The sequence below is a fragment of the Tursiops truncatus genome, chromosome 12 (genome assembly GCF_011762595.2).
Source record: "Tursiops truncatus isolate mTurTru1 chromosome 12, mTurTru1.mat.Y, whole genome shotgun sequence".
In the NCBI taxonomy this organism is placed as follows: Eukaryota; Metazoa; Chordata; class Mammalia; order Artiodactyla; family Delphinidae; genus Tursiops; species Tursiops truncatus.
In genome coordinates this window covers 56,760,060-56,786,914 of record NC_047045.1, presented here as the reverse complement: position 1 = coordinate 56,786,914, position 26,855 = coordinate 56,760,060, and the positions used below count along the sequence as shown (strand labels likewise).

General features: G+C 36.3%; 1 protein-coding gene across 1 annotated transcript in view; it reads right to left on the bottom strand.

The window, feature by feature from the left end:
• Window positions 1-26,855, bottom strand: part of LAMA2 (laminin subunit alpha 2) — a 606,337-nt gene that overhangs the window by 100,002 nt on the left and 479,480 nt on the right. The window contains exons 35-40 of the mRNA XM_073789582.1: window positions 20,705-20,816; window positions 15,756-15,918; window positions 14,242-14,452; window positions 7,095-7,211; window positions 6,235-6,398; window positions 4,754-4,892 (exon numbers count right to left, since the gene is read on the bottom strand). Coding sequence (XP_073645683.1) covers window positions 4,754-4,892; window positions 6,235-6,398; window positions 7,095-7,211; window positions 14,242-14,452; window positions 15,756-15,918; window positions 20,705-20,816 — 906 coding nt within the window. The remainder of the gene's footprint in view (window positions 1-4,753; window positions 4,893-6,234; window positions 6,399-7,094; window positions 7,212-14,241; window positions 14,453-15,755; window positions 15,919-20,704; window positions 20,817-26,855) is intronic.

Genomic DNA, 26,855 nt, shown 5'->3' with positions numbered 1-26,855 from the left:
CCATATATAAATATATACAGTATAAATTTGGACTTCAGTCCACAGGCTTATGGTTTTAGCAACTTATGAGAGACATTTTTCACAACTGGAGGCATGAAAAGTAACAAGGCTCCTTGGCATGTTCTGGGCTAGAAGGAGTGTTTGTTGATGAGAACAATTGTTTCCAAGTCTCACGGTTTTGCATACTTTCGATTAGTCAAAAAAGACTCCTTCTTTTGTAGGTTTAGGATGATGTCTGTGATGTCTTCTCTCCCTGCCTGGGCTTTAAAATCCCAGTCCCTAGACATATGATCTATATTTATGTTCCAAATTCATTGAGTCACCAAGCTGCCAGCTCTAGAATGTGCTATTCTGTTTTACTCTCGTTTTTATTTTTAGATTTTCTTCTGTTTCCTCTTTTTTTTTTTTTTTTTGCGGTACGCGGGCCTCTCACTGTTGTGGCCTCTCCCGTTGCGGAGCACAGGCTCCGGACGCGCAGGCTCAGCGGCCATGGTTCATGGGCCCAGCCGCTCTGCGGCATGTGGGATCTTCCCGGACCGGGGCACGAACCCGTGTCCCCTGCATCGGCAGGCAGACTCTCAACCACTGCGCCACCAGGGAAGCCCCTTGTTTCCTCTTTATAAAATAAAGTATGAGTTAAATTTTGGGGAGTTAGAATTTACCTAGCATTTCTGTGAATTTCTCACATTAGGATGGATCTGAATTAACTCAGACTGCCATGTTATCAGAGCTCCCTGACTTTTCTTTCTAGTACCCTTACTTTCTATCAGGGTTTTACTCCCCACTGATCTGTCACATAAGAGTGAATTTACAAAAATCCAATTTATTCTGTAGACTCGACCCTAAAGCAAGAAAAAACTCCTTCAAGTTTCAAGTTTTCTGAAGAAAAAACTTCGAGTTTCTATGGATTTTTACTCCCCTCATACTAAGGAATCAACAGTGGGAAGTCACTTACACAGTTCACGTATTTTTAGGATCAGGTGTCTAAGGCTTTAAACTTACTTAATTTTAGGTATATTTTCCTCCTGTCTAATATTTTTTTCAGAATTTCACCCCTCTCTTTAGTTCATCTAAAGCCTACATATCACTTACACAGCACTGTTCTTTACTATCTCTCACTATTATTGTTTCTATGAGAAAATGCATTACTTACAAATTGCGCTCACTTTCTTCTGTATTTTATATTATTTTTTCCTAGATGTGCCTGAGAAACATCATGCCGAAGATATTTAGACTTATGGCTCCCAGGAGTGATGGGTAACTGTAGCAAGTGACAGAACTTGAATTTGGAGAATAAAGAGGAAGACCACATTGTGTACTGGTGTTGAGAGCAAGTATAAATTCTTCTCAATTTCTAGTGCTGATTCTTAGTGAAGATCAGACTAAACACTGAGACTGAGACTAATTGAGAAAGAGGATTCTGGATTAGAGGGTATTAAGGAATTTTGTTGGTGTGTGTTGGGATGGGGAGAGAGAGAGAGAGAGAGGGAGAGTTTCAGACAATAACAATGATTGCAGTGTAAAGAAGAGGGTATAGAAGAAAAAAGAAATCTTCAGGTGCTGTGGGAAGTGAAAAAGTGATTCTTTTTTTTTTTTAATGGAAGATACCTAGGGAAGGTGAGGACTGCCTACATTTTCTACACTGAAGTATATATCACAGAGCACATTCTATTCACCTTGACAAAGGGAGAGAGGGAGAAAAGAAAGAAATGAAGGAAGGAGGAGAACATTTCAGAATAGATGGAGATTGTGTGATTATTGTTGTGTGATGATTCTTCAGGATCTTAAAGAACCAGATCTAAGGAATCCATTCTACATTAGACTTCCTTTTTGTTCCTTCCTTTTGTTTGCCATTTGGATATACCAGATTTAAGTGCAGAGCATCTAAGAACTTCCCAGTGAAAAGGGCAGAGGGTCTCATCTCCCAGTGCTACTGACACCGTGCCTATTGCCTCTGGTGGTCATCCCAAGGACCCAGCAGCACATAAAATCTACTTTTCATCTACTTCTAAAATCTGATCTGCTTGATAACATAGGTTTTAAGTTCACCTATGATCTGGAAACATTTTTTAAAGGTTTAATTCTCTGTTATTTTAGAGTCTGAGGACTTTTTACAGCATCAAAGCAATAAAGATTAGAAAAGAATTACTGGATCTTCATATTCTATTTTCTAAACGGTGACATATTTCCTTTCTCTTTCTCCTTGTGCCCACCAATGAGAGGCACAAAATGAGACGTTATCTTGGAGATCATGTGTAGGGAAAACAATCTTTTGTACCAATAATATAATAATAGTATTTATCTGCCTAGCACTAATAGAAATATAGTGTTTTTTCATAATGTCTGTTCCTAAAATAATATTTCATTTTGATATTTAAATAAATTATATATACAAGGGGCTGTTACTCTTTACATAGGAACTATACTACAACCTTGAATTGTTTATAACCTCCACCTGCTTATTATTTAATTAAAATAAAGGATCAACTTTTTTCTCATTCATATTTTCCTTTCAATTCCATTGTTGATTATGTGTGCACTACAAATAGGTAGACTTAAGCAGATTTTTAAAAGTGAAGTGGCTTTACAAATGCTGTCAATTATGCTTTGAGACTATTCCATATTCATTTGTTTCTTTTCCTATGGTATTTTCAATGCTTTTTTTCTTCTCATATTATCTTACGTCCATCTTCTTCACCGTAGTAATTGATTGCTTTATTGCTTGTCTAATATGTCTTTTTTCTCCTTGTATAAATTCCTGCTGTGTTTCTTTGTCCTTTGTTTCTAATTCATTGAAAACATTCTTCCTGCTTTGCAGGACTAGACTCAAATGACTCTTTCATACACAAATAATAAACTTAATCTTACTCTTCTGTGTTTATCTATAGCTCTAGCAATAATACCAGCTCTAACATTTATGGAATGCTAGTACTATCTAGGTAATTGTTCAATTTAATGGCAAATATATTTCTTTTCCAGTATAATAGAACTATATATAATGAATTATTAAAATTAAAACTTTATTTATTCTGTTCTTGAAACACGGTCCAACAAACTTTCTGGCCAAATCAGTCTTCTGTGTGTTTGTTGTTAGCCACTTAATAAATCAGTGATTCTCTTTAGCTTTTACTTTGTAATTTTTCAGACACTTAATTATTTTTACATGGCTTATAGAGAAGGAATAACAATAACAAGGGGACATGCTGTAATGCAGTAAAACTTGTCCTAATTAAAACAAAAAACAACAACAAAAAACTTGTCCTAGCTCTATGTTAGAGTTTGGCTAGCCTATCATGTATAAGCATCAGTGTTGAGGAAAAGTGAATATTTCATGTTGGCCTGAATATGAGAGTCTCTTGAGGATAAAGTGATAGTAGTAAATTTGGGTGAAAATAAACAGGTCTTTAACATAAAATGTTAGAAGTTCATGAAAATGAAGCAATGACAATAGTGAGGATTTTATTGGTACAAAATGTTGTAAATAGGTATGAAAAATGTCAATTAGAATGACATTCATTCATTTACTCACGAGTGTCTACTCTCTGTCAGGTACTGTGCTAAATGCTGAAAATGGTGATCCAATAAAACATGGGTCAGATGAAAATGGTGAACTTGAAGACTAGGATCTTTAAATAGATTTGAAAAATGGTTCCTTTTGAAAGGATAATTGAACATAGGGAAGTTTCTGTAATAACTGTGCCATGATTTTGAATAAGAAGTAAACAGAACATATGGTATTGGTAGAGCTCATTCCAGAGAAACCAAAACAGTACTAACTGCTGATGGAATATGATGCATCATTCACCATGACCATAAAATAAACCTGCTAAGAGTGTGGCAAATACCTCCAATACCCCTGAAATCCATGAAAGCATTGTGCTCAATACCAAAGCAAAGAAAATAGGGATCTGTTTCTTCAACACCCACTATTTATGCATATTTCATTCACAGTCAAGTGTCCAATCAAATTCTTTTTCTCCTGAAATTCTGATGTATTTGGGGGATTCTGTGTGAAGCCAAAGGAGTAAGTGATGGTTCTGAACATTTTAACTCACCAAGTGCTTCCTATGAAATGAAATTTGACCTGAAATAGTATTACCAAGGTTTATCACATAACTTGGTTACAAAATGTTGCTCTACATGTAAAGGAAAAAGATTTGTTACTATTGAAGATACTCAGATAATGTGCTATACTTAGAACCCGAAAACTCTAAAATATTAATTGCAAATTTATTTTGAACAATGACAGCAGCCAAAAGTAGCTTTGAAGGTAAACATTTCAACTGATAAAAACAGTATAATAGTTTAGAAATATATGATCTGGCGTGTTTGTAAAATGTGCACCTTATAATCAAACTTTACATAGAATCAATCTGTATGTGACTATAAGCACTGGTGTTAATTTCCAAGGCACTTTCTTACTGAAGGCATATGGAATAATAGTGATAAGTTTCCCTGTTCAGAGTCTTATGTTTGACTGTTTTTCCTTTGCAAGTTGGTGGCACAAACTATTTGGCATCTGCGATAATTTCAAGACCCTTATTAATAGTGGAAATTAGTAGGTGACTGAGAAAAGAGTTTTGCTACGACTGAGAATTTATTTAGGATAAAATTTAAAAGGAGCCTTTGAAAATAATACAAAACAAATATTCTAATGTACTAGCATTTTCCAGAGCTTTGAGAAATTTAGTTCAGGTACTTATTCAAACAGATTGACCTCCATTCTCAGTACATAACGCTATTTGTTTCTTACCAGTTCTGTGGCTTCATGTGCAAGATCTTTGGCTTCTTTGGCAATTTTCTCAGCTTTATCAATATAGTCCTTAATATTGCTGTAAGCTTTGAAGGCTGCAGTGGCATTGAAGGAGATGTTTTTGGCTTCATCAAGGATTCTGTTGGGATTGCCCCCCAAAAGAACATCAGAGCAGTTGGTACTCAAATGAAGAACATCTTACTTATAACAAATATGGCTTCCAAATGATCATGGTCAGTATAATTATGTTAATTCCAAACCATAGTGAGGTATCTACTAATTGTATTATATTGTAGTTTTCAGTTTAAACTCATATTCCTAAATAATTAAGCAGTGAAATGCTGCCAACGTATTTTTAAGTACCCATAGCATCCTCCAGAAGTTTCTGCAACCATGAGCACCACGCAAGTATGAGCAGTGAGATGATTCTTTATGTTATTTGTGAAGCACGCACAGGTTTCAGAGCACTTGTTCTATATTATTGGAATGAAGTTCACAAAATCTCTTTAGAGTAGGTCCACTTCTCAGATGAGGCCAAATGAGTCTCGGTTAAATTGCTTGTCTCAGGTCACATGACCAACATGTCACTAATTAGCTAATTAAGGACTTGAAGCCTGCCTCTGTTGACTTCTAGCTTACTGCTCCATTTACCACCCTTCATGATAAATTAGCAAAATGTTAAAAAATGTTGTAAAATTGTTATAAAATGAATTGTATGTAAATTTTTTCCCAGGGTCTTCAAACATTAATATTTTCCTTTGTATCAAGAGTATTAAGTATTGAAACAGAACCTTACACATGGAGTATATTAAATACAGATTCATTTAGGAAAATTATTCTTGGGGCTAATACACCTATTTTGTTATGACAACCCTGAAACTGTAGGGGAAGCACACCAGTTATACCTAGAAGGCTGTTTACGAGTCAAACACACCTCACCAGTTGCCCCTCCCTCACTGACCCGTATAAGAATCCCAGTTATAATGAGCTGTTATTTCACAGGGCAGCATGTAGTGCCTCCATGGAATTTGAAAGAAAAAACAGGACTTAAAGGCTATGTATGGAGCCACATTTTCAAAAGCCACCCTTTTAACAATAAATAGTTTGATTTCATTAAAAATATAAAACTGAAATTTGAAGCAGAATGTGTGTTTATACATTATTATTTAAAATGCTAATAAGGAAACTGCTGTGCTCTCCAATAAAGAACAGAAAATATTTTTTCTAAGTGTAGCCTAAGGCAATGTTCACTCCCCACCATGCCATATTTGAATCTACTTTTAACTCAGACTTTTGATGCTGCTCCAGTAGAGCTTTGCCCAGACCCTTCTAATTAGGCTTTTCTACAGAAAGGCCATGTAGCTCGTATGTGCATAATTACAAAAATCAAGATTTGAAAGCAACTCTCTACCATTTCTGCTAGTCAAAACTTTTGGACAAGTGTCAAGATACATAGATATTTCCAACAACAAATGACATACCTATCAAGGACAGCAGATGAATCATTTAACTGAGCCGCATGGCTCTCAGCCTGGGACACCTTCTCAGCAAGCTTCCTGTCCTTTATTTCTTGGGAGAGGTCATCTATTTTATCTTTCAGATCCTCAGACAGGGGTGGCAATTTAGTTTGAATGTCTTCAACATACTGATATGTAGAGAAAAGAAGGTATTTTAAGTAAGTGAATCCAAGCCTCCTCTCACTTATTAATTTCTCTTGGAGATCTAATTATAAACACTTAGGTTTTTATGAAACTTCAAATTTACTAACCTAGCAAAAAAGAATAGAAAATAAAAGCTATTATTTAATGATAGAGATTAGGAAATATATGAAGGCAATTTATACCAAGAAGAACCTGACAGTCTTTTTTAAAAAATGTTACTTTGTAGCATAAATAATAGTCATTGGGATCTTTTACACTATTTGCATTTCTATTACCATTCATCACCACATATCAGTATCTACTGCATTAGACACCATGTTAAAAGTCTGTTTGTAGCTTTACATTTCTCTTGTAACTAATATTCTGTGAATATTGAAGCAGATTGTAAGTGCTATCCTAGGAACAAGAAATGCCCTTCATCACTGTGAAAAAAATACAGGTCGGTGTGAGTGTGTGAGTACCCTCACCAGACATTCATGTCTACTGAGCGAATACTGTGAAGTCCTAATTGTTACCAATGGGTGAGCACGGTCACAATAGAATAAGGCAAAAACAACTTTATACCCACAAGAAACTAACAGTATTTGCTTATACTACTGAGATTTCTCATTGATTCCCATTTAGGAGAGCTTGTATCATTATCATCTTTCTTTTAACTTTGGGTTTCATCAAATACTCACGTCTATGACTGAGTTGATTTCATCTGCAAGACGGTTGGCTTCATCAAGTATGTCAGTGCCTTCTTTTAAAGTGTCCTCAGTTTGTCGTTTGCCACTTTCAATAGCCTCCTTCTTTTTCTGTAGGACAGTATAAACAAAACATCAAAATGCCCTTTGGGGAAAACCCTATCCAGCCCTGTATTCCTGGCTTTCCTAAGCTGTCTAAACAAGGCTTTGCAAACAAGATATGTCATGTTGACTGTGAGACTACATGAGAGTGCTATAGACTACCCAGCCAGCCCTCCAAGAGTTACTTTATTTAAATACCTGTACAGGTACTTTCTTCCTCCTATTGTGAGAAAGTCATGCAAGAGAAGAAAAGTTATGTGATGGTAGCTGAGGAATTAAAAAATATTTTTAAAGTGAGATGCACATCCATTTTAACTGAAATGTAAGTACTGAATATGCATTGCTGAGCATGTGGCAGTACACTGAATTACATTGGAATGAGACATTAAATTCCAGAATCTATGTCCAAATGAATGTTTTGTGAGCATAAGTGTAAGCAGATTTATTCTATGGGAGTTCTGTAAAAATTGGAAGAAGTGGGATTTTATTTCTTTTTATTTTTAAAATAATTAATTAATTTTATTTTTGGCTACGTTGGGTTTTCGTTGTTGTGCACGGGCTTTCTTTAGTTGTGGCGAGCGGGATCTACTCTTCGTTGTGGTGCACGGGCTTCTCTTGTTGCAGAGCATGGGCTCTGGGCGGGCAGGCTTCAGTAGTTGTGGTGCATGAGCTTAGTTGCTCTGCGGCATGTGGGAGCTTCCCGGACCAGAGCTTGAACCCGTGTCCCCTGACTTGGCAGGTGGATTCTTAACCACTGTGCCACCAGGGAAGCCCAGAAGTGGGATTTCAAAGGAAACTTAGGGAAAGTACTGTCCAAAAAAAAAGAGAAACTCTCACATGGAAGAATAGACTTAATGGACTGTTCCATAAAAAAGAGAGCAGACTCTAATTTTTCTTTGAAACTGATAGCTTGTCTCAAACCACATGAAACTCATTCCTAGTCTGGAAGAGTAAAATCAATGAGAAAGATATAGTGTTATTTCTCCTTTTGGAACATAATTTTGCCTTTTTTTTCTTTCTATTTCTGACTCATTCTTTCAATTACCTTTTTACCTGTGGATTTAACTGCATCAATTATAATTTTAAGCCTTTGCCACTTACGCTTTTTATATAAATAATAATGCTAGTTTATATATTCATTTAGATTTCAGTATGTGCCAGGTAGTTTATAAGCTTTTCTCATTTAATTCTAAACTAACGCACGTCCTGTGTTTATCACCTTTTAAATGAATAGAAAATTGAACAAGTTAAGTGATTTACCCAAGGTCACACAGTTAGTACAGTGTAGTTAAGATTTGAATCCCAGTCTACCTAATGATAGAGCTTCGGTCTTGAGGTGTGAAAGCACTGACTTTCCAATTGTGGAAATCACACTTCTTATTTGCACTGGATAGTGCTAATTTCACACCCTACTTTCCCTACCTCTTCACCAACCACTTCAATCTGCTGCCAGTGCACACATCTTATTCCTGCCTCTGAGCCTTTACAGTTGCAGTTGCCTTCACCATGTGCCCTTCCCCAGTTCCTTGCCTTGTTTCCTCCTCCATTTAGCTTCATGTAAAATGCTTATTCTCTCAATACTCAAAATATGGCCCATTGACCAGCAGCATTGGCATCACTGGGAAGCTTCTTAGAAATGCACAATCTCAATGCCTTTTTGGGAACTACCAACTCAGAATCTGCATTTAACAAGAAGCCTAAGTGACTGATATACACAATAAAATTTGAGAGAAATTGGTTTAGAACACAGGCTGGCACACAGTGAACACTACAGAATTGTTAACTATTATAATTACCTTATCTTCTTTTCCCTAGAACTCATTTATCTGAATTATATTTTATAGGGTGGCCATCGATTATAGGAACACAGATAATACGATTTTATTTTTGTATAGATTGAACCATCTTGATTGCTTCTTCTAAGAGTTGCTAAAAGCACAGGCTATTTAATGATAATCAGACACCAGTTCATCACAAGATGCATGCATAGGGAGGAGAGGAAATGTACAGCCCATTGAGCTGGACCTCGTGGACGAAGGATAACATTTAATTCATCAGGCAATACACTGAGAACAAGTCACTTATTATGCATATTAGCCCATGCTCCAGACTTTATGGCCATATTATATTCTTATTTATTGGTTTAGTGACTATCTTTCTCACTATAATATAAATTCCATAAAACAGTCTTTGTATCACTTTATCTTCAGTACCTAGAAGAGTTTCCTCAATAAATAGTTCTGTTTGCACTGGTGACTCTTGGTTCATTCAACTACTCCCAGACCTGGCTAAATAAGAGAAATTTCATTCTCCCTTCACGAACAGCAAATGTAGAGGTAGTCCTGATGTTCCTGGTTATAAGGCATATCTTATTTTCCAAAGGTCTGACACTTTTATATAACTATCAATTTTAGCCCTTAGCTTTTTTTTTTTTTTTTTTTTTTTGTGGTATGCGGTCCTCTCACTGTCGTGGCCTCTCCCGTTGCGGAGCACAGGCTCCGGACGCACAGGCTCAGTGGCCATGGCTCACGGGCCCAGCCGCTCCACGGCATGTGGGAGCTTCCCGCACCAGGACACGAACCCGTGTCCCCTGCATCGGCAGGCGGACTCTCAACAACTGCACCACCAGGGAAGCCCTAGCCCTTAGCTTTTGTATGAACTGATTTAAAATTGACCCTGGACAGACATTCAAGAAACTTTCTTTAGCATGGCTTGTTTTCATTTATGAATCAAGCTAACAAAATGCTGTATCAATAGGAGGGAGAATATTTCCACCTATACGTGAGGTGAAGAGTTACATTCATTTTGGTTTCAATTAAGCAGTGAGTTAGAATCTTTATAAAAGCTCTCTTTGAGTCACTTTAAGGAATTCATTGTTATGCAAAGATCAAAATGTGCTTTTTTTTTTTTAATCACACTGAAGCAGAAATGATCTAGGGATTAAAGAGATTTTCAGTGGTGGCTAGTTTCAGATTAGACACTAATGAAATCTAGGTTTGAAACAAGGAAAGATGAAGATTTGGAGCTCCTAAATATTGATAAAAGCATCGATATAACATTTATCTGTGTTTGCTTTATAGTACTTTCTTCATTGAGAAAGAACACTTCCGTTCTGTCTTGTGCCAGGTACTACTCTCTGGCCTGGAGATACAGTGGGCCAGAAGACATGTTTCTCATGGCTTTCTGGAGGGAAAAAAATTGAATGAATATATTAATGTATATTTTTAATGATGAGTGCTATAAAAATAAATAAAGACAGGGAATGGATAGAGAAGGATGTAGGATATAAAATACTTAAAGATAGGAAGCTTTGAGGAGCAAACGGGGTGCTCATGTTTAGAGAGAATTATTCTCCAAGTGTATACCACAAGCATAATTGTTAAGTGATTCTGATTAGATACCAAAGTTGTTGTAGTTCTACTTTTAACTTCTAATTAGATCTTAATACATTCCAGAGCTTTGTAAGTTTAATACCTGTTTTTTTTTTTTTTGCTGAGGGGTGTTGCTGGGGGGTGGATTAAGAACTTACAAAAGTTATCTTCCTGTCTGTCTCTATCTAGCAACTTATTCTTCCCTTTCTTCTAGCTCCTTCCTGTTCAAGGTCATAATGGTAAACTTGGGGACAGACTGCTCAAAACACATTACTTTGCTTGATTGAATTGCTCATCTTCTCTTTGCCCCTCAGCCCACAGTTTCCTCTGCCTTTTCTCCATTGCTGGAAATGGCATTCTAACCCTGTCCCGTTCTAGAAAGTAGCATTCAAAGCCTTCTGTGATCTGGCTCCAAAGCCCCATTTTCAGAGCCATCTTCTGCTACAGACTTACGTAGCTTATGAACAAGTATCACTGCTCTATTCGACATTTCCTAAGATCATACTTGCAGAGCTCTGTGTTTCTGCTTATGCTGCTCCATCATTTCTATCAACTTCTATGATGCCATCATTTTGGTGTTTGATTCTCCCAGCCCATATTAATCACAGTGTTACGTATAATGAAAGGTTAAAATGCCTGAATTTTCAGGCAGTCGTAAGTTCTCTGAGGCCAGAAATCATTCCTATTCAGCCTCTAACACCCTGGTTACCAATAGCATCTTGATAATGGTGGGTGTCTAACAGACATCTGCATATTTTTCCTGCCTGCTTTCCTAGCCTTATATCACACTATTTTCCAATACAAAACCAATCCTCCAGTTTACATGAACCACTCAGAAAGTCCCCCAGATATAATTTTAATCCATGACTCCAATATTTCAATTGCTTCTGATAGACTTCAGCTTCGTTCTCAGAATGCAGTTCTCTTATAACTCAAGGTCTGGACCCTCTCTGTCTTCGTTGGCTTTCTATCCCCTCACTAGTTCACAGGCAGTCTTTATTCCAATCCTATCAAATCACTGACATTTCTCCAAAATGTCTATATGTTTGCATGTTTTCTTTCTTATTTCTGGAATGTTCTTCCTCTTCTACTTTGACTCACTAGAGCTCACCCTTCAGGACTTAGCATATGTGTCAAGTCCTCTATGAAGCCCTTCCTAAATCCAGGGGTGATTTCGATGCCCTTCCTTTGCATACCTCCATGATAACTCCTGGAGTGTACAGACTAGTTTACTTGTGTGAGCCTCCCACTAAATACAAGTCACCTGAAATCATCAGAGGTGGTGTTTTATTTTTTATATCAATATCAGTGTCTTTAAAGCTTAAGGCTGCATCTGAATCATGGGTAGGATTTTAAAAACACAGGTTGCTGGGCTCCACTCCCAGTTTCTGAGTTGATAGGTTTGGGGGGAACCTGAGAATCTGCATTATTAACAAGTGTCTGGGCGATGCTAACGCTGCTGTTCCAAGGACCACGCCATGGGGACCAGTGTTCGATATACTCGGTTTAGTACATTTCCTGAACTTAGGAGGGGTTTGATAAATGTTTTTAATAATAAACATTACATGCTTACTTCCTTAAATTAAAAAAAATGAGTTGGGTCTTAATTATATCACCTTTTTGTGGGCACAGGCTCAATGAAGTCATTTATTTAAAGCACAACTAATTACTCAATCAAATGGATACAACGTATCAGTTCTTTTAAAATCTATATGTACATCAGATTAACCCAGGGGATGTTTTAGAATATGGACCCTGGACCACACCTCAGACCAGCTACCTCAGATTCTGGGTGGGAGCCCAGGGGATGCATCTGTTTAGCAAACTCTAAACAGGCGATGCTTTATTGGCCAGTCTAGCATCAACCTTGGCAATCAACCTTAATCAGCCTTGGCAAGCAACCTTAAATAAGCTCTGCCTTATTCATATTAATTTAGTCAGTTTATCTATTTATTCTAGTAAGTTTTAAACAAGCCTTTAGTTAAGCATCACGTGTAAAATGAAAATACAAGAAGGACAACTTACACTTCAATACTGACTACATAAGCTCCAGGCTTCTCTAGGGGTACCCAAGAATGATGGCTCTTGGTTTTAAACATCACTAAAATGAAGGAATAGCTAAAAGCACCATTAACTGTGCCACTACAACTCCTCTTGAAATACTTCCCAGATGCTTATTATAATTTCCACACAGGTTATTTTAATTTCTTAAAGTGTTGCCCTAAAATGGAGTGGTGCACCTCCGGGTAAGTTACACCACTGGTGTATCACGAGCAAGATGAATCATGCGGAAGCCTGTGATATGAAGGCAGCCTAGCATCCTGCCTAACAAGACAGTACTTTTTCTTTAATATTGCCAGCATGTCAGTAGATTCCAAATTGGTTAAGATTAGACACATCAGTGAGTCTTCTCAATCCTCTATCAAAATGACAAGGCTAAGTCCCAGGAGAGGGATCCAGAAAACAATTCTTTTAAAAAATTAATTCATCCTTTTACTTCTTTATCCAAAGGAAAATGGAAAGAAATGAATGGATAAAAAAAATCCAGATTCTTTTTATTCAACTGTCATTCCATGAACAGTTTTGAGAACATAATATATGCCAGAGAGTGTTCAGTTATAGCTGCAGGTAAAATTTTATGTTAGAAGAGATAAAGGTCTGCCACTGTTTTCAGATCTGTTGGGGTCAAATACTTTGAAAAGAACAAAGGTAAGTTTGTTTCTGGTGAGGAAGTTTTTTTTTTTTTTTTAAATGCTAAATACAGGTTTGTGCCATCATATGAGCTGAATTCACTGTAGGGAGAAGTGATCAGTTTGCCATGTTAAATATTAAGAAAGAAACGAGAGAGAAAGGGAGAGAAAGGAAGGAGAGAAGGAAAGAAGGGAAGTAGGAAGGAAGGGAGAAAGGAAGGAATGGATGGAAGGCTCTGTTTTAGTTCTAGCTTCATTAACACTCTAAAAAAGGCAGAAGCTGCCTATCATTTCTTGAGGAGAGAACTCTCTCTTGTCTGAGGAAAAGGAGACGAAAATAACTCAGACTTGATCTGCTCATGTTAGTCCGTTGTAAAATATCATTTTCATAGAACATGTTGCAAAGAAGAAGAGAACCAAAATTTTCCCAGGCTCTGGTCTCTCAGTGAGCTGTTTCCTCTGTGCCCCAATTCCATTAGAAAATCCCTGGCACTTCTGTGATTTATGGCAGCCGGATGTCTAAAACCATGGTTTGTGGATCAGGTTGGGTGCACTGTACAATCATATGGTATTAGTATTTGAAGAAACTCTAGATATGCCCTAGTGTAATGCACTCATTGTGTAGTTGAGAGACTGATGCTTTGAGACTTTAACTTACACTAGTACTTCTAGTTAGTGGCACAGTTGTCGTTAAGACCAAGGACCCCTGACTCCCAGTAAAGATCTCATTCCACTGTACCATTCTGCCCTTAAAAATCTTAAATAGTTTAGGTTATCTAAATTTTATTTGATTATATGGGCAATGATCATTCATTAAAAAACAAAAAGAAGGATCATTCCCCGTTCTGCTTCTTAGAAGTCTCCTTTCAGAGTTGTCACACTTGATTTCATGCGTGTGCATCAACTTGACTTACTCCGCCATGGTCAAACTCCCACCCCGTGCTACCAGATTCAGATGAAAGAGCCTCTAAGACTCACCTCCAAAGCAGTCATGTTTTTCTGGTTTTCTGCAGATAAGCGATTAGCTTCTTTGATTTTATCTGTGGCTTCTCTCAACAGGTCCCAAGCATCATCAACCTTGCTTTTGTAGTCTGCCAGTTTCTCCCGGAGATCCTTCTCCATTTCTTCATTTTTCCCTCGGGATTCTCCAAACAGCTTCTTCACTTTCTTCAGAAGGGCTTCTGCAGCTCTATAAACACCCCAGCCCAATAAGAGACAATAAGCCCTTGACACTGCCTCAGGGTTTATTGGTATTAAACAGTGTTACAAAGAAATGCTAACATTAAAAGTATGGAAAAATTAAAAACAATATTTAAGGCAGATTGACTGTGTGCTAAACCAAGTTGAAAACTGATAGCTGAAAAGTGGCAAGAGCATTTATAATTAAAACTAAAGAAAAATCTCCACACATTTGAAATTGATTAGTAATATAACATTTTCACTTGGAAGGGATCTCATGTTATTCTCATAGTCTGGCTGATGAAATCAGTTTTATGATTACTTCACACACCAAAAATAAAATCTACCTGATTAACCATGAGATATTTTCACTGTTACTTTGAATATAAGATATGAATATTGATATGTTTGGTTAGAAACTGAATATAGCGCCGTGCTGTTGACATGCTAGTATGATATAATTTTGACCTACATTTCTTTTCCTTTGAACTGAGTGTTCTGGGAGTTTCCTGGATTCAACTTAATGGTTTTCCTAAAGTGATAATATCTGAGCCCTTTAAGGAAGGCTAAATATTTGAAGAACAGTAGTTCTCAAACTAAAAGGCATCATAATTCCCTGAAGAAGTTGCCAAAACAGATTGCTGGGCCCCATCCCCAAAGTTTCTGATTCAGTAGGTCTAGGGTGGGGTTTGATAATTTGTATTTCTAACAAGTTCTTAGGTGTTGCTAATGTTGCTGATTTAGTATATACTATTTGATTATTAATAACACCATCACTTTGAAGTTAGCTGACTATGAATGTAAAAATGTATTTTTTTATTGAGTGTACGGTCACAGGAATTCATTGGCATTGTAAAATCACTATCATTAGTCACAACCTCAAATTCCCAAACTTTATTTCATAGTATTAGGCATGTATTATTTGACAATTCTTCTAGTCAGTATTTCCTAAGATGACAAAATGTATAGGATGGCCTGTTAAATTCATAACTTTATTTATCCAAAGATATTTTTATTAAAACAAAAATAATTAATAGTTCTAAAGGCCCTAATAATGGAAATTAATAAAGCAAGACCATTAGCCTAATTGCAGAAGGGACAGCACCAAAAAAAGATCATTTACTTGATTATATATAGGTATAAACATGCCTTTGATCCGTTTTAGAGCAAGACAAATTATAACTAAGTAGATGAAAAATAAATAAAGAACAAAGTATCTCCTACTGATATGTGATGGAAAATTTAGAAATCTCTAAACAACAATTTGGAAAGCTCAGTTTATCAAATGAAAAAGTAATAGAGCTTCTACTCACACCAACTCATCTTCAGCAACTTCCTTTTGTGTGTCTAGATTTTTCCTCCTCAGTTCTGTCATCATCTTATCAACTTCATTCTGAAGCTCTTGCAAATTTCTCTCAAAGGCCTTGTCTTGAATTCCTAGAGTTTCATTTAGTTTTACAGCTTTTTCATTTACAGCTGCAGGGGGTAAAACAAATTTTGCAAATTAGTAAACTAAATGCCACATGCAAAAATGGCACCCAGCATCTGCTCTTCCCCACCATGTCTAAGAGAAATGTTGTTTGTCATGGGTGTTCCTGCTGGGAAACAGAGAGGCAGTTGCTATAACAATCCGTAACAAACAAGGAAATGTGACATATTTCTTCATATTACATTGCTTTTAGGGGGACACAGTAATTAAAACACAGTGTTTCTACCCCAAAAGGAAGAAATAAAGTAAACAAATAGCTCAAACCTTCTTCAGGTAAAAGGTAAAAAATGAGACATGTAGCATAACACTTGGAAGCTGAAAATGCAAGGTCTGCATTGCTGATAAGACACAATCATATTCAATTTTAAAACCCTGAGTATAGAAACACTATCAGTGATGAGATCTCTCAAAACGAACCTGCCCTTGTACTTCCACGCAGTTCTGTGTTGATCTGTGTAAAGGAATGAGGAAAGGAGCCCCTATCTACGGACAGGCATTATGCATTAGGGCTCACAGATACCCTCCAGCAATAACAGCCATCCTAAGAGTCTGTGTTTATTATGCACTAAACAGGTTTTCAAACTGTGCTCTTTGGAATCTTAGGATTCTCCAGGCGCTTCAGGTATTCTACAAATGATATCTCTTCTGCCAAGAATCTGTTTTATAGGTTGGTGCTCTGGGCAAGTTTTCATTTGAAAAAAGAATTCTATGTCAAATAATAGTTTGAAAAATTGGTGAACTGAAACCTGTACACAGTTCTACCTTAGTTTTAGACCAACTTTTCCTGAAGCGTGTTCTATGGAGCACTAATTTAGCAAGATGTAGAGAGGTGTTTTTCTGAACTCTTTTATCTTCTGAACACTATTTCTATTATATAATATTACCTATGAAAATCCCCAGAATAAAGGCTATGGGTTGGCCAAGAGACATTTTCTACCATTCAAAGCTGTATCCTAAGACCTCTTTAAGATCTAAAGAATTTTCAAAACTCATTTCTATACTTGGAGAAACTTTTCTGATTAACACTGGTGGGAGCTGTTCCAAGGGTCATATGAACAGAGCTCCTGAAAAAAGTGCACATAGTTAGGCGAAGTAGACCAGCCATGGGGATGTGACATGGTGGGTTAGTACAGTGGTTCTGAAATGTGGTCCCCAAATTAGCAACCTCAGATCACCTGGGAACTTGTTAGAAATGTATATTCTTAGGTCCCATCACAGATCTATTGAGTCAAAAAGTCTGGGGTGTGGACCAGCAATTTGTGTTTCTAACAAGCCCTCCAGGATCTTCTGATGCACCTAGAGTTTGAGAATCTTGGGTTAGTAGAAGAAATTGAGTTTCAATCTCGAATTCTACCCTTTCCAAAATGCATCTTTCTAATTCTTTTTTAATGATAAATGTCTTTGGTTAGAAAATTGCTGCAGTCAACCTGTTATTTCTGATAACCATAGTTTAATCTGCAGAACAATCTAAATCAGGTCTTTTAAAGAACAAATATGGCCATTCTTAGCCCTGTGGTAGAAATTATTGCTCAGGTGCTATTCTTAGAAGTAGGTGAGGGTGCCTACTTTCTGGCTGACTACTTCATAGTCATCCCTTGACATATGCCAAAGAACCTTCTTAAGATTCCACCACTATGATTAGTAAGATATCACCTAGGCCATGTCATTCTTGTTAAGGAAACATGGTAACCATGGACTATTGATTGGAAAGCTCCTTGGTCCAGCAGACTATGGGGAAGCCATGCTAGAATGTTGATGATGAAATGTAAGAAGGTTTCTACTCTTTAGATTTCAAGAAAGGTAGTAGTAGATTTGGCTCTACTGATGATACAGCCCCATCCTTTGGTCTGAGTGCATGCCTATCTGTACAGTTGATTTTAACCAATTGTAGCATGTAAGTAACCAATGACATCATTTGTCTTCACATTTTTTTTTTAAATGAAAGGGATAAGCCCCACTTTCTAACCTGACAAAGCTGTATGTTTTTTCATTATTAAATGAATATATAAATGAACTTTGCTTAAAGACATTTTTGGAAATTTGATGGAATTTAGGTCCTGGGCCTAGGTGGAATTGAGGAAGGAAGGAATGTGAGATGCAGCCTCACTATTTCTTTCGTGGTCTCACAGCTAAATTTCTACAGAGAAGAATTTGGTGGAAAAAGAATGATGGAGTGAGAAAAGGAAAAGATGGATTGCATCATTTCTTTTAAATGAAAGCAATATGTAAGCAACCAGAAGAAATTATTAGGGTACACAAAAACTGCTTTAGCAAAATGATGCTATATTCAGAAAGCAGCATTATTTTAATAGAAGAGGGCTGATTGCTCCTTTGCTTCTATACATGGAATTTGGAACTTCTCTGAGTACTTTTAAACTAAAGATAAATGTGTTATGTAGTCTACTATTCCAAGATATACACTATCACTTCAGTATGTTTTCAACAGTATTAAAAATACTTGCAACATAAACACATCTTTTAAATTTAATTATCTTTTCTTTCTAACTTATTACAAAGGGAATTTAAAGTCGTTTAAAAATATCTTTAAAACAAGATAAAATAAATATAAAAGGAAATGGAGCAAAGATAAAAAAAATTAATGTAAATCAGGCAAAGAGTTACTAGACAGAAATGCATATGCTGGAACGCCCAGGGCAGTGGATCCTACATCTAGTGTTAAGCAGCTCAGTAGCCAATGCATCAGGATAAAAAGGAGTATTTTAAGAGGTATACAGGATCTATAACATACAAACTAAATAAATAAATTCCTCAGGAGAAGCAGAGCTGTTTTTAATGCTGAACCTGAGAAAAATATCCTATAATGGGTAAATTTATCATGAATGACTAATACTATTGAGACCTGAAGAACAGGAAAGAAGGGTGTCCAGCATTTCTTAAGTCTTATTATACATCAGAACATATGCTAATGGTTTATACAGACATCCAAGCCTTGTTATATATATGTAAACGCTTTATGATTTAACTCTGGCATATTCAAATTTGAATTTTCATGAAATTTTAATAGTTAGATTAATTCTGTCAAAGTTCTTTTACAAAGAGCTGTGGTTACCATTTTTGTTATCATTTACGTTAGTACCTGGTGGAAGAAGAGAGTAGTATTCATTTTGTCCTCGGGTATAGGATCACAGCTGTCCACATGGTACTTCACATGAATTAGAAAAAGGTGCCCCATTTGGACAGACACAGCCAGACCACCTGACTGATGTACAATGTAGGAAATGGGAGACACCTTTGATGACATAACCCCTTTCTTTGATAGACAGATTGTGGATGGTGAGCCAAGCCTGGGTTAAATATCATCTCCACTCTGTCCCCTGCTGGTGCCTTTGTGGCACGCACAAAGATGTAGATACAGTAGGCAGTGCTGGTACTGGAGTCTATCAGAAACATGTATTAGGATTTATTCTTATGTAGCAACGTTTGATTGAAATGATCAAGATTAGTTCCTAGGATAGGCTGCTGGGTGTTAGTGTTTGAGACTGAGTTGGAAGGAAAAGGAAACTCCCTGGAGTACTGACTAATGTCTTCAGGGATCCAGGTAGAGTGAATCTGTTCTAGCTGCAATGGGATTTTTTTGGTGGAAGGGAGGGTGGACACTTTCAAATAACATTACTGGAAAATAAAAACAGGGAAAGGACAACAACTTCATCTAGCAGAGGAGAAACCACAACGAGTTAACTGAGATTTTTTTGGTAGGAGTAACTTCTGTTTCGGATCCTGACACGTCTTGCCTGAGATTATGCCTCAGATTGAAACTCTGTTGTTTCTTGCTGTGGGGAATCTTTGGAATTTTCTGCCTCTTCTTGGCCAGTGATTCCTAAGACTGACCTGTCAGGATATGCCTTGAAGGTTCTCACGTCCTGATTTATTTGGCTATATTAGAAAGCAAAGTATCTAAAATGTATATACATTTTAGAAAGCAAAGTATCTAAAATGTATAGAGCAATAAAAATGTTTTATTTTTAAAGCAAAAAGAAAACACTTTTTCCTATTTTCTCAACATGCATGCATGTTTATCATATATTAGTAGATATTTAAGAACTAATGTTTTGTTGTTTTGTTTTTTGAGGGTTTTTTTTTTCTTTCTTTTTTCTTTTCTTTTCTTATCTGTTTTCTTTGGGTTTCTTAATCTGGGCTTTTGCCTAAAAATGGCTTCCACTTTGATTCTCAAATCAGATTGGTAGATGCCAAGAACTAACCCCTTGAGAATTGTGGACTAAATGCAGTAGAGCTTCTGGTAAGGTAGCACATCCAAATCCCAAGCAACAGATGTTCATTAAAAACTGGTACCAAGTATTTAAAAGCCATTTTGAGAAATTAAAGTGCTGCTTTAAGGCACTGAGCAGAACAATAAAATTAACTTTTTTTTAAAAATCAAGGATCTTTTAAATAGTTCTGAATACAAAAACAGCACCATAGCAGAGGATAAGTTGCCCATTAACTAATTTAATCATATTTGATCACAATAGCCATTCCTCAAGGATCAGAGCATTCATAAAGGAATGCATTCAATTTACTGCTATTTTGTACTCATAATTCCTAATTCACTGACTTCTGTCACAAATTTAACACTGTAGGCTGTAGATTCTCAGTTGATAATGCCCTTGAATATCTTGATCAAAAAACTTTTTAAAAATCCAACCCTCAAATTTAGAAATGTCATCTCTTACTAGAGAAATTCCAGTCCTGTGCAATCCTTTTTTTCTTTTCCTGTTAGGAGAAATAATGATTAAATTGTGAGTTTTCTAATACCTTCTGCGTGCTGGGCCAGGTCCTTAATGAATTCTCCTAAGGAGTTTGCTCTCGTGTTGGTCCTCTCTGCATCCTGTCCAGTTTGCTCGCCATCTGCTGTCACTTTGGTAGCCTAATGAACCAAATTCGGGAAAAGCATAATTAATAGAGATGATGAAGCTACAGCTAGATAAGCTCTCACCGGCTGCATTTTCTTTCAAATATTACTTTGAGCCAAAGGAAATTGATGAATTATTGATCAGATGTACTGGAAATGACGCCCGTGCTCAAATATACAATTAAACTTTATTACTTCTTCCATTAAATGGAAATCAGAGAGCTGTATTTGGTCTTTTTAAAACCCTCATTGTACGCAATGGCACAGTAGAAGCCATAAAGCAGAATTATTTTTGAAATATTTTGAAGGTACTATTGCCAAAAGTCTTTAATGGATTCTTCAGCCTGCACATGTTGCAGTTTTGTCCATATTTTATTTACTGAAAAAGTGTGGAGTGTAGCAATGATCTCTCGAAAGAGGCACAGACAACCTGTCTCAATCAGCTTGATCCTATAGATTCGGTTTAGATCAATACATTAATTAAAGAAACAAAGAAAGGGAATGCTTAGCTACTAAGTAGTAAATGCTTGTTTTATAACACTGTAAAGATCTAGTAAAATGTTAAAGAAGAATAAATGTTAACTTTCCCCATATGACATCACCAAAAAAGATTCCAGTAATCACAGGACCATATATTACTATCAACAAAATAGAACAGAACTCTACAACAGCCCCACCTCCCAAAGAATGTCCTCATATTGTTTCACCCTTATTCACATTGAAAATATCACTTGACACAATGGAATCCATTTAATGTGTTCATAGTTAAGATATACCATATGTAATCAAATGGCATGTGTAACATTACAAGTTTCAGATACTACAAGGCTTAGAGCACCTTGTAATAGGTTTATACTTCGTTTTTTAATGTATATGCATATGCTAATAAATATGACTTCCTTTTCTAAAAAATAGGGATAATCTAACTACAGAAAATGAATCAAAGAATCACAAACTGCCTCAATACAATTTAAATAAAGGTTCAAGCTGGCAGAGTATTAATACTCCACAATCTTGTACCAGAGTGCTTGCATTTTAGACATGCCCAGAGAATCTAAGTTGTTTTATATGTAAACGGATTTTAAATAGAACTTAAGATAGAACTAACTGTCTGGCCAGCACAGAACATGGTAGGAGGTGCTGCAGGAATTATAGTGCATTTTATGATTTCCCAGGGGGCAATAAGAGGTTTAATCCAAGAAAGTTTTCAAGGTTTTAAATAAAAGGTAGAATATGAAGTCCAACCATTATCATCTAATTTCTCAACCTTCAAATATTACCACCACAAATAAAAGAATGAAAGGAAAAGAATCCAATGGAAGTTTAAAAAATTCCTCTTTATAGTTTCAGTATATATACAAAATGATTTGGCGTGTGTTAATCAATATATTAGAATGCTCTGGATTAACTCTTCCACAACATTAATATTGGAATGATTTTCACTTTTAAATTCGAGGTCCAGTTGGGTCAAGAAACTCTACACATACACACCACACAAATGTATGCTCACATAATTTTTTAAATGTTGCTTTTGAATTACTAAGGTCAGCTGCTTAAGATGTTGGTCATCTCAACTGCTTTAGATGTTTGTCTAGTCTGGATTTTACTGTGTTCTATAATATCTCTACTAATTTCACATATCACAGAATACTATAAGGGATTTGATCTACATTATTATCATCTTGCAATATCTTAAGAATTAATATACCACCAGCACTAGTATCACTTACTATACAGAAAATATACATTATAATTTGAACTAAAATTTATTTTTTGCTTCATCAGTATCTTATTTACATTACTAAAAGGTAATAATTCCCATAAATCTCATACCATCGAGCTTTCCAACTCTTGTATGCTCAAAGCATCTAATTTCTTGAAAATAAATGTATACTGATACACTCTCCTTTTAAAATTCTGGATGATCAAGATAATATTCATTGCCTTGACTTCTATTTATCAAGTTAATTTATAGAAAAATGTGTAAGAGTCATTGTTAACACACTCAGTACCAATAACATGAGTACTCCAATATTAAGATGTGAAGAATTCTACATGACCCATGGTAAGAAATAAGTCAAAAATGTTATAATTAAGACCCTATGCAATCAGCTTCCCTGGCTTCCTTTTATATGTAATATGCCAATCTCTTCCCTTCTTAGGGTCTTCTCATATTCTGTTGTCTTTGCCTGGAATGAGCTTCTGCTCAACACTTTAGTGGCTGGATCCTTGTCATCCATCAGCTTTCAGTTTAATAAGTATCTCTTCTTGGTGTGGCCATCCCCAGGGCACCTATCTAGGCTTCTCAGCTTCCTGCAGAAGAATATTTCCTTCATAGCTCCATGCATTTTAGAATTACTATTTACGTGTTGGCATACCTATGTAATGGCTACCTGACTAAAAAGTAAGCTCTAAGAGGACAAAAACTTGGTCTGTTTGCTCATCACTTTATATCCAGCTTCTAGTATGATATCTCACTTACAGCAAATATTGAATGAATGTTGTTAAATATATGACTAAACAATTTCCTAACTAATCTTGTCAACATTATTGCCATTCTTATTGCCTACTTATTGCCTACCTTTCCAGAAAAAGCTTTGTTCACACTACTGCTCCCTAACTCCTCTCCAATTATCCAAAATAAATCCAGCCCCCAAGATGATTCGCTTCCAACTTCACCTTCTCTGTGAAGGCATTCCCAATGATTTTGACCCATACACTCCTTTCTTAGATTTTCAAAAACCACTATCATTACCACTATTCGTGACTGTTGTGGGTAATTATTTTTTTAGGTGTTTCGTCATATCTATTGAATCGCAATCCTTGGGGGCTAGGGTTATATCTTATCTCTTTTTTATTCCTCCGAGTGCCAGGAACAGTGCCTGGCAAACTGTAGGGGGTCAAGGATGTTTGGTGATTGACTGATGTAGTAATAATCAAACAAACTATTCCTTTGAAGTTCTAAAGCCTGGTGGAGAAAGAAAAATCTCTTTCCATATGCCTTTCTGATACCATTCAAACTGGCCATATGCCTGGTTTTGCTTACCAGTGAATGTGGATGGCTGGGCATTTTTTCTGGACATTTTTCACAGCCTTATAGGAAGCTGCTGCTGAAGGGCTACAGCTGAGTGCTTAGGAGGAGAGCCAGGCCTGAGTGCCTCTGGTCCCAACCACACTCCATTCTAGTTAGTGGCCTTCTGGTAATTCAAAACTAGCCTGCGATTGCACACCAAATACCACGCTGGTGGGGGTGAGTGGAGGTAGGGGCCGGGGGTGGGCAGAAATCTTTATGGCCAGCACAGTACTTACTAAGGGAGAAGATAGCCTTCCTTCTGCACAAAAAGAGCTTCCTCTCTTGGCTGCACTCCAGGAGTGGAGGAGATGTGAGATTCCTGGACCAAAAGGCATTGACTTATGATATTAGCCCTCTAAGAGGCGGGTTACACAGTCAGGCTCAGCTGTACCCCAGATTGATATGCGTGTTCAGAGGGCTGACAATACTCTTGTGTTTCGTTTACTCTTCCTGCCTTTAGAGATACATAGAGGGCATGATCTCTATTTTCACACTGGTGAGGATGAAGGTATAAAGAGGTTAAGTGACTTATCTGAACTCACACATATAGGAAATAGGGGACAAGACACAAATTTTCTGTCTCACAGCCTTGTATGCTGTCTGTATTAAACATTAACTTATGTTTGGCTAACATTCAGGAGGACTGGGAAGATACTTGAAAAAGTTAAGCATTCTGGGTGGGAGGAGGGACACGGCTCCACCTTTTATGTATTTTAAGTGCATAAGCTTTAGGGTTTAGTAAACATATTTAAAAATCCATATCAGAATATCATATAGATACATTAAAAAAAAAATCATGTCCCTGGTGGCCCAGTGGTTAAGACTCTGCCTTCCAGTGCAGGGGGTGCAGGGTTGATCCCTGGTCAGGGAACTAGGATCCCACATGCTGTGCGACGTGGTTAAAAAAAAAAAAAAAATCCTGTCTCATTACACAGTAATGAAGTTGAAGAGTCACCTTGTCAAAAGCACCCAGGAGAGACTCCATAAAGGAAGGCAATTACAAATACACTATCACCTATGGGGAGTGGTGATAGATTGTAAAAAGTGAAATTTACAAAAATCAGTTTCAACCAGGACAGGCTATTGATAATGTTACAGATGAAGGCTACATAGTACATGATAGGAGCTGTCTGCCTGATTCAGTTTGGCTCTCCTTGTATTTTATTAACTTGCCATCCCCATCCCTTAGTCAGCTTCCTTCTAACTCACTATTATCTTGTCCTTTGAGTATTTGACAAATGTCTTCTCATTTATCCTAATATGTTGTACAATCTTCCTTTCATTCTCTATCTTAGATTTTCTTATTTTTACTTTCTCTTACCTCTGTTCTACATATTTCCAGTGTTCCTTTGTAAATGATAGCTCACACACTGCTTTGCATGTATCTCTCTTACCTTTGATTATCTTTTTTTACATTCAAGTTCACTCAACTAGGTATTTTTTCCTTTTATTTTTCTTTTATTTTCTTTGTGGGTTTTTTTTTTTTTTGAGTATTTATATCTAGGCAGCACGCATTACCATTAGGCACACATTCATTTACTTCTGAACAATGTAGCTATTACTTTCTTACTTTAGCTCAAGCAGTTCTCACTGTGCCTCTTGAAATCTGCACATAATTTTCTTGGTTGGATATTACTAGTGTCTTTCATTTTCCGCCTTCTTTATGTTAAAACTAGAACCTAATGGAGCAAATCTAACTACTGAGTGGACAACATTGCTTAGATGTCATCCACCTTTGCATTTGCAGAGGTTTTCTGCTGAATTTAAATTTGAGATCTAATCATTTACATGATATTCTTTAGGGTCAACTTCAAACACTACCGGTTCTGTATATCCAAGGGTCAGTGAAGTACTAGGACAAGCTACTAGGACAGACAGAGCACAAAGAGAGAGACAATCAACTGACCCTGGGGAATGATAATAAGTCAGTTTTATGTGAAATTTCTCCTTAAATATTTCAGGTGTCAGTTTTGAAAGTTCCAAATAAACAAATGTGATTTGTTATACATTATCTCTCTCTCTTTTAAAAAAATATTATTTTATTTATTTTTTATACAGCAACTTCTTATTATCTATTCTATACATATTAGTGTACACATGTCAATCCCAATCCCCCAATTCATCCCACCACCACCACCACCTCCACTTTCCTCCCTTGTTGTCCATACGTTTGTTCTCTACATCTGTGTGTCTATTGCTACCTTGCAAAACAGTTCATCTGTACCATTTTTCTAGATTCCACATATATGCATTAATATATGATATTTGTTTTTCTCTTTCTGACTTACTTCACTCTGTATGACAGTCTCTAGGTCTATCCACGTCTCTACAAATTCTCTCTCTTTTAAAATATAACAGCAGAAATGAAAAACGTTGGCAACTTAAACCTTTTAAAACTATAAATAAGGCATTGTAAATATATATATGTGTGTGTGTGTGTGTTTATATATATATATAGTAGGCACTTAAATCATTTAAAAACTAGTTTCATCATTTTGGAAATGCCTCATCTTCATTTAAATTTGATTTTCAATATACAGTAAGAGACAAGGTAGATAAAGCTAAATTTTGATATTTTATATAGTTCAGTCTATTACATTGCATTTACCCCTTATGAAATATAAACAGTTAAGAGATGTTTATCAAAGAAAGCAAAATATTCAACTCAATATAATTATATGCCTGATTTTAGTACATTTTAGAGAAATTCAAAATTAATGCTTATTGTAGGTTTCTATACCTTTCATTTATTTTTATGCTATTTTTAAAATTATTCACAATTAGTTAATTAATTAATTAAACAAATACTGACTGAACACCTCCTATATACATGATACTGGTGATACTGTGGTAAGGGGGAAAAAACCCCACACTTCCTGCTCTTTTGGAGTCTGGTGGGATAGAGAGGTATTTGATCATGAAAATAAATTATAACCACAAACTGAAGAAAAAGCACAGTGGTATAACACAATTATAAGAGG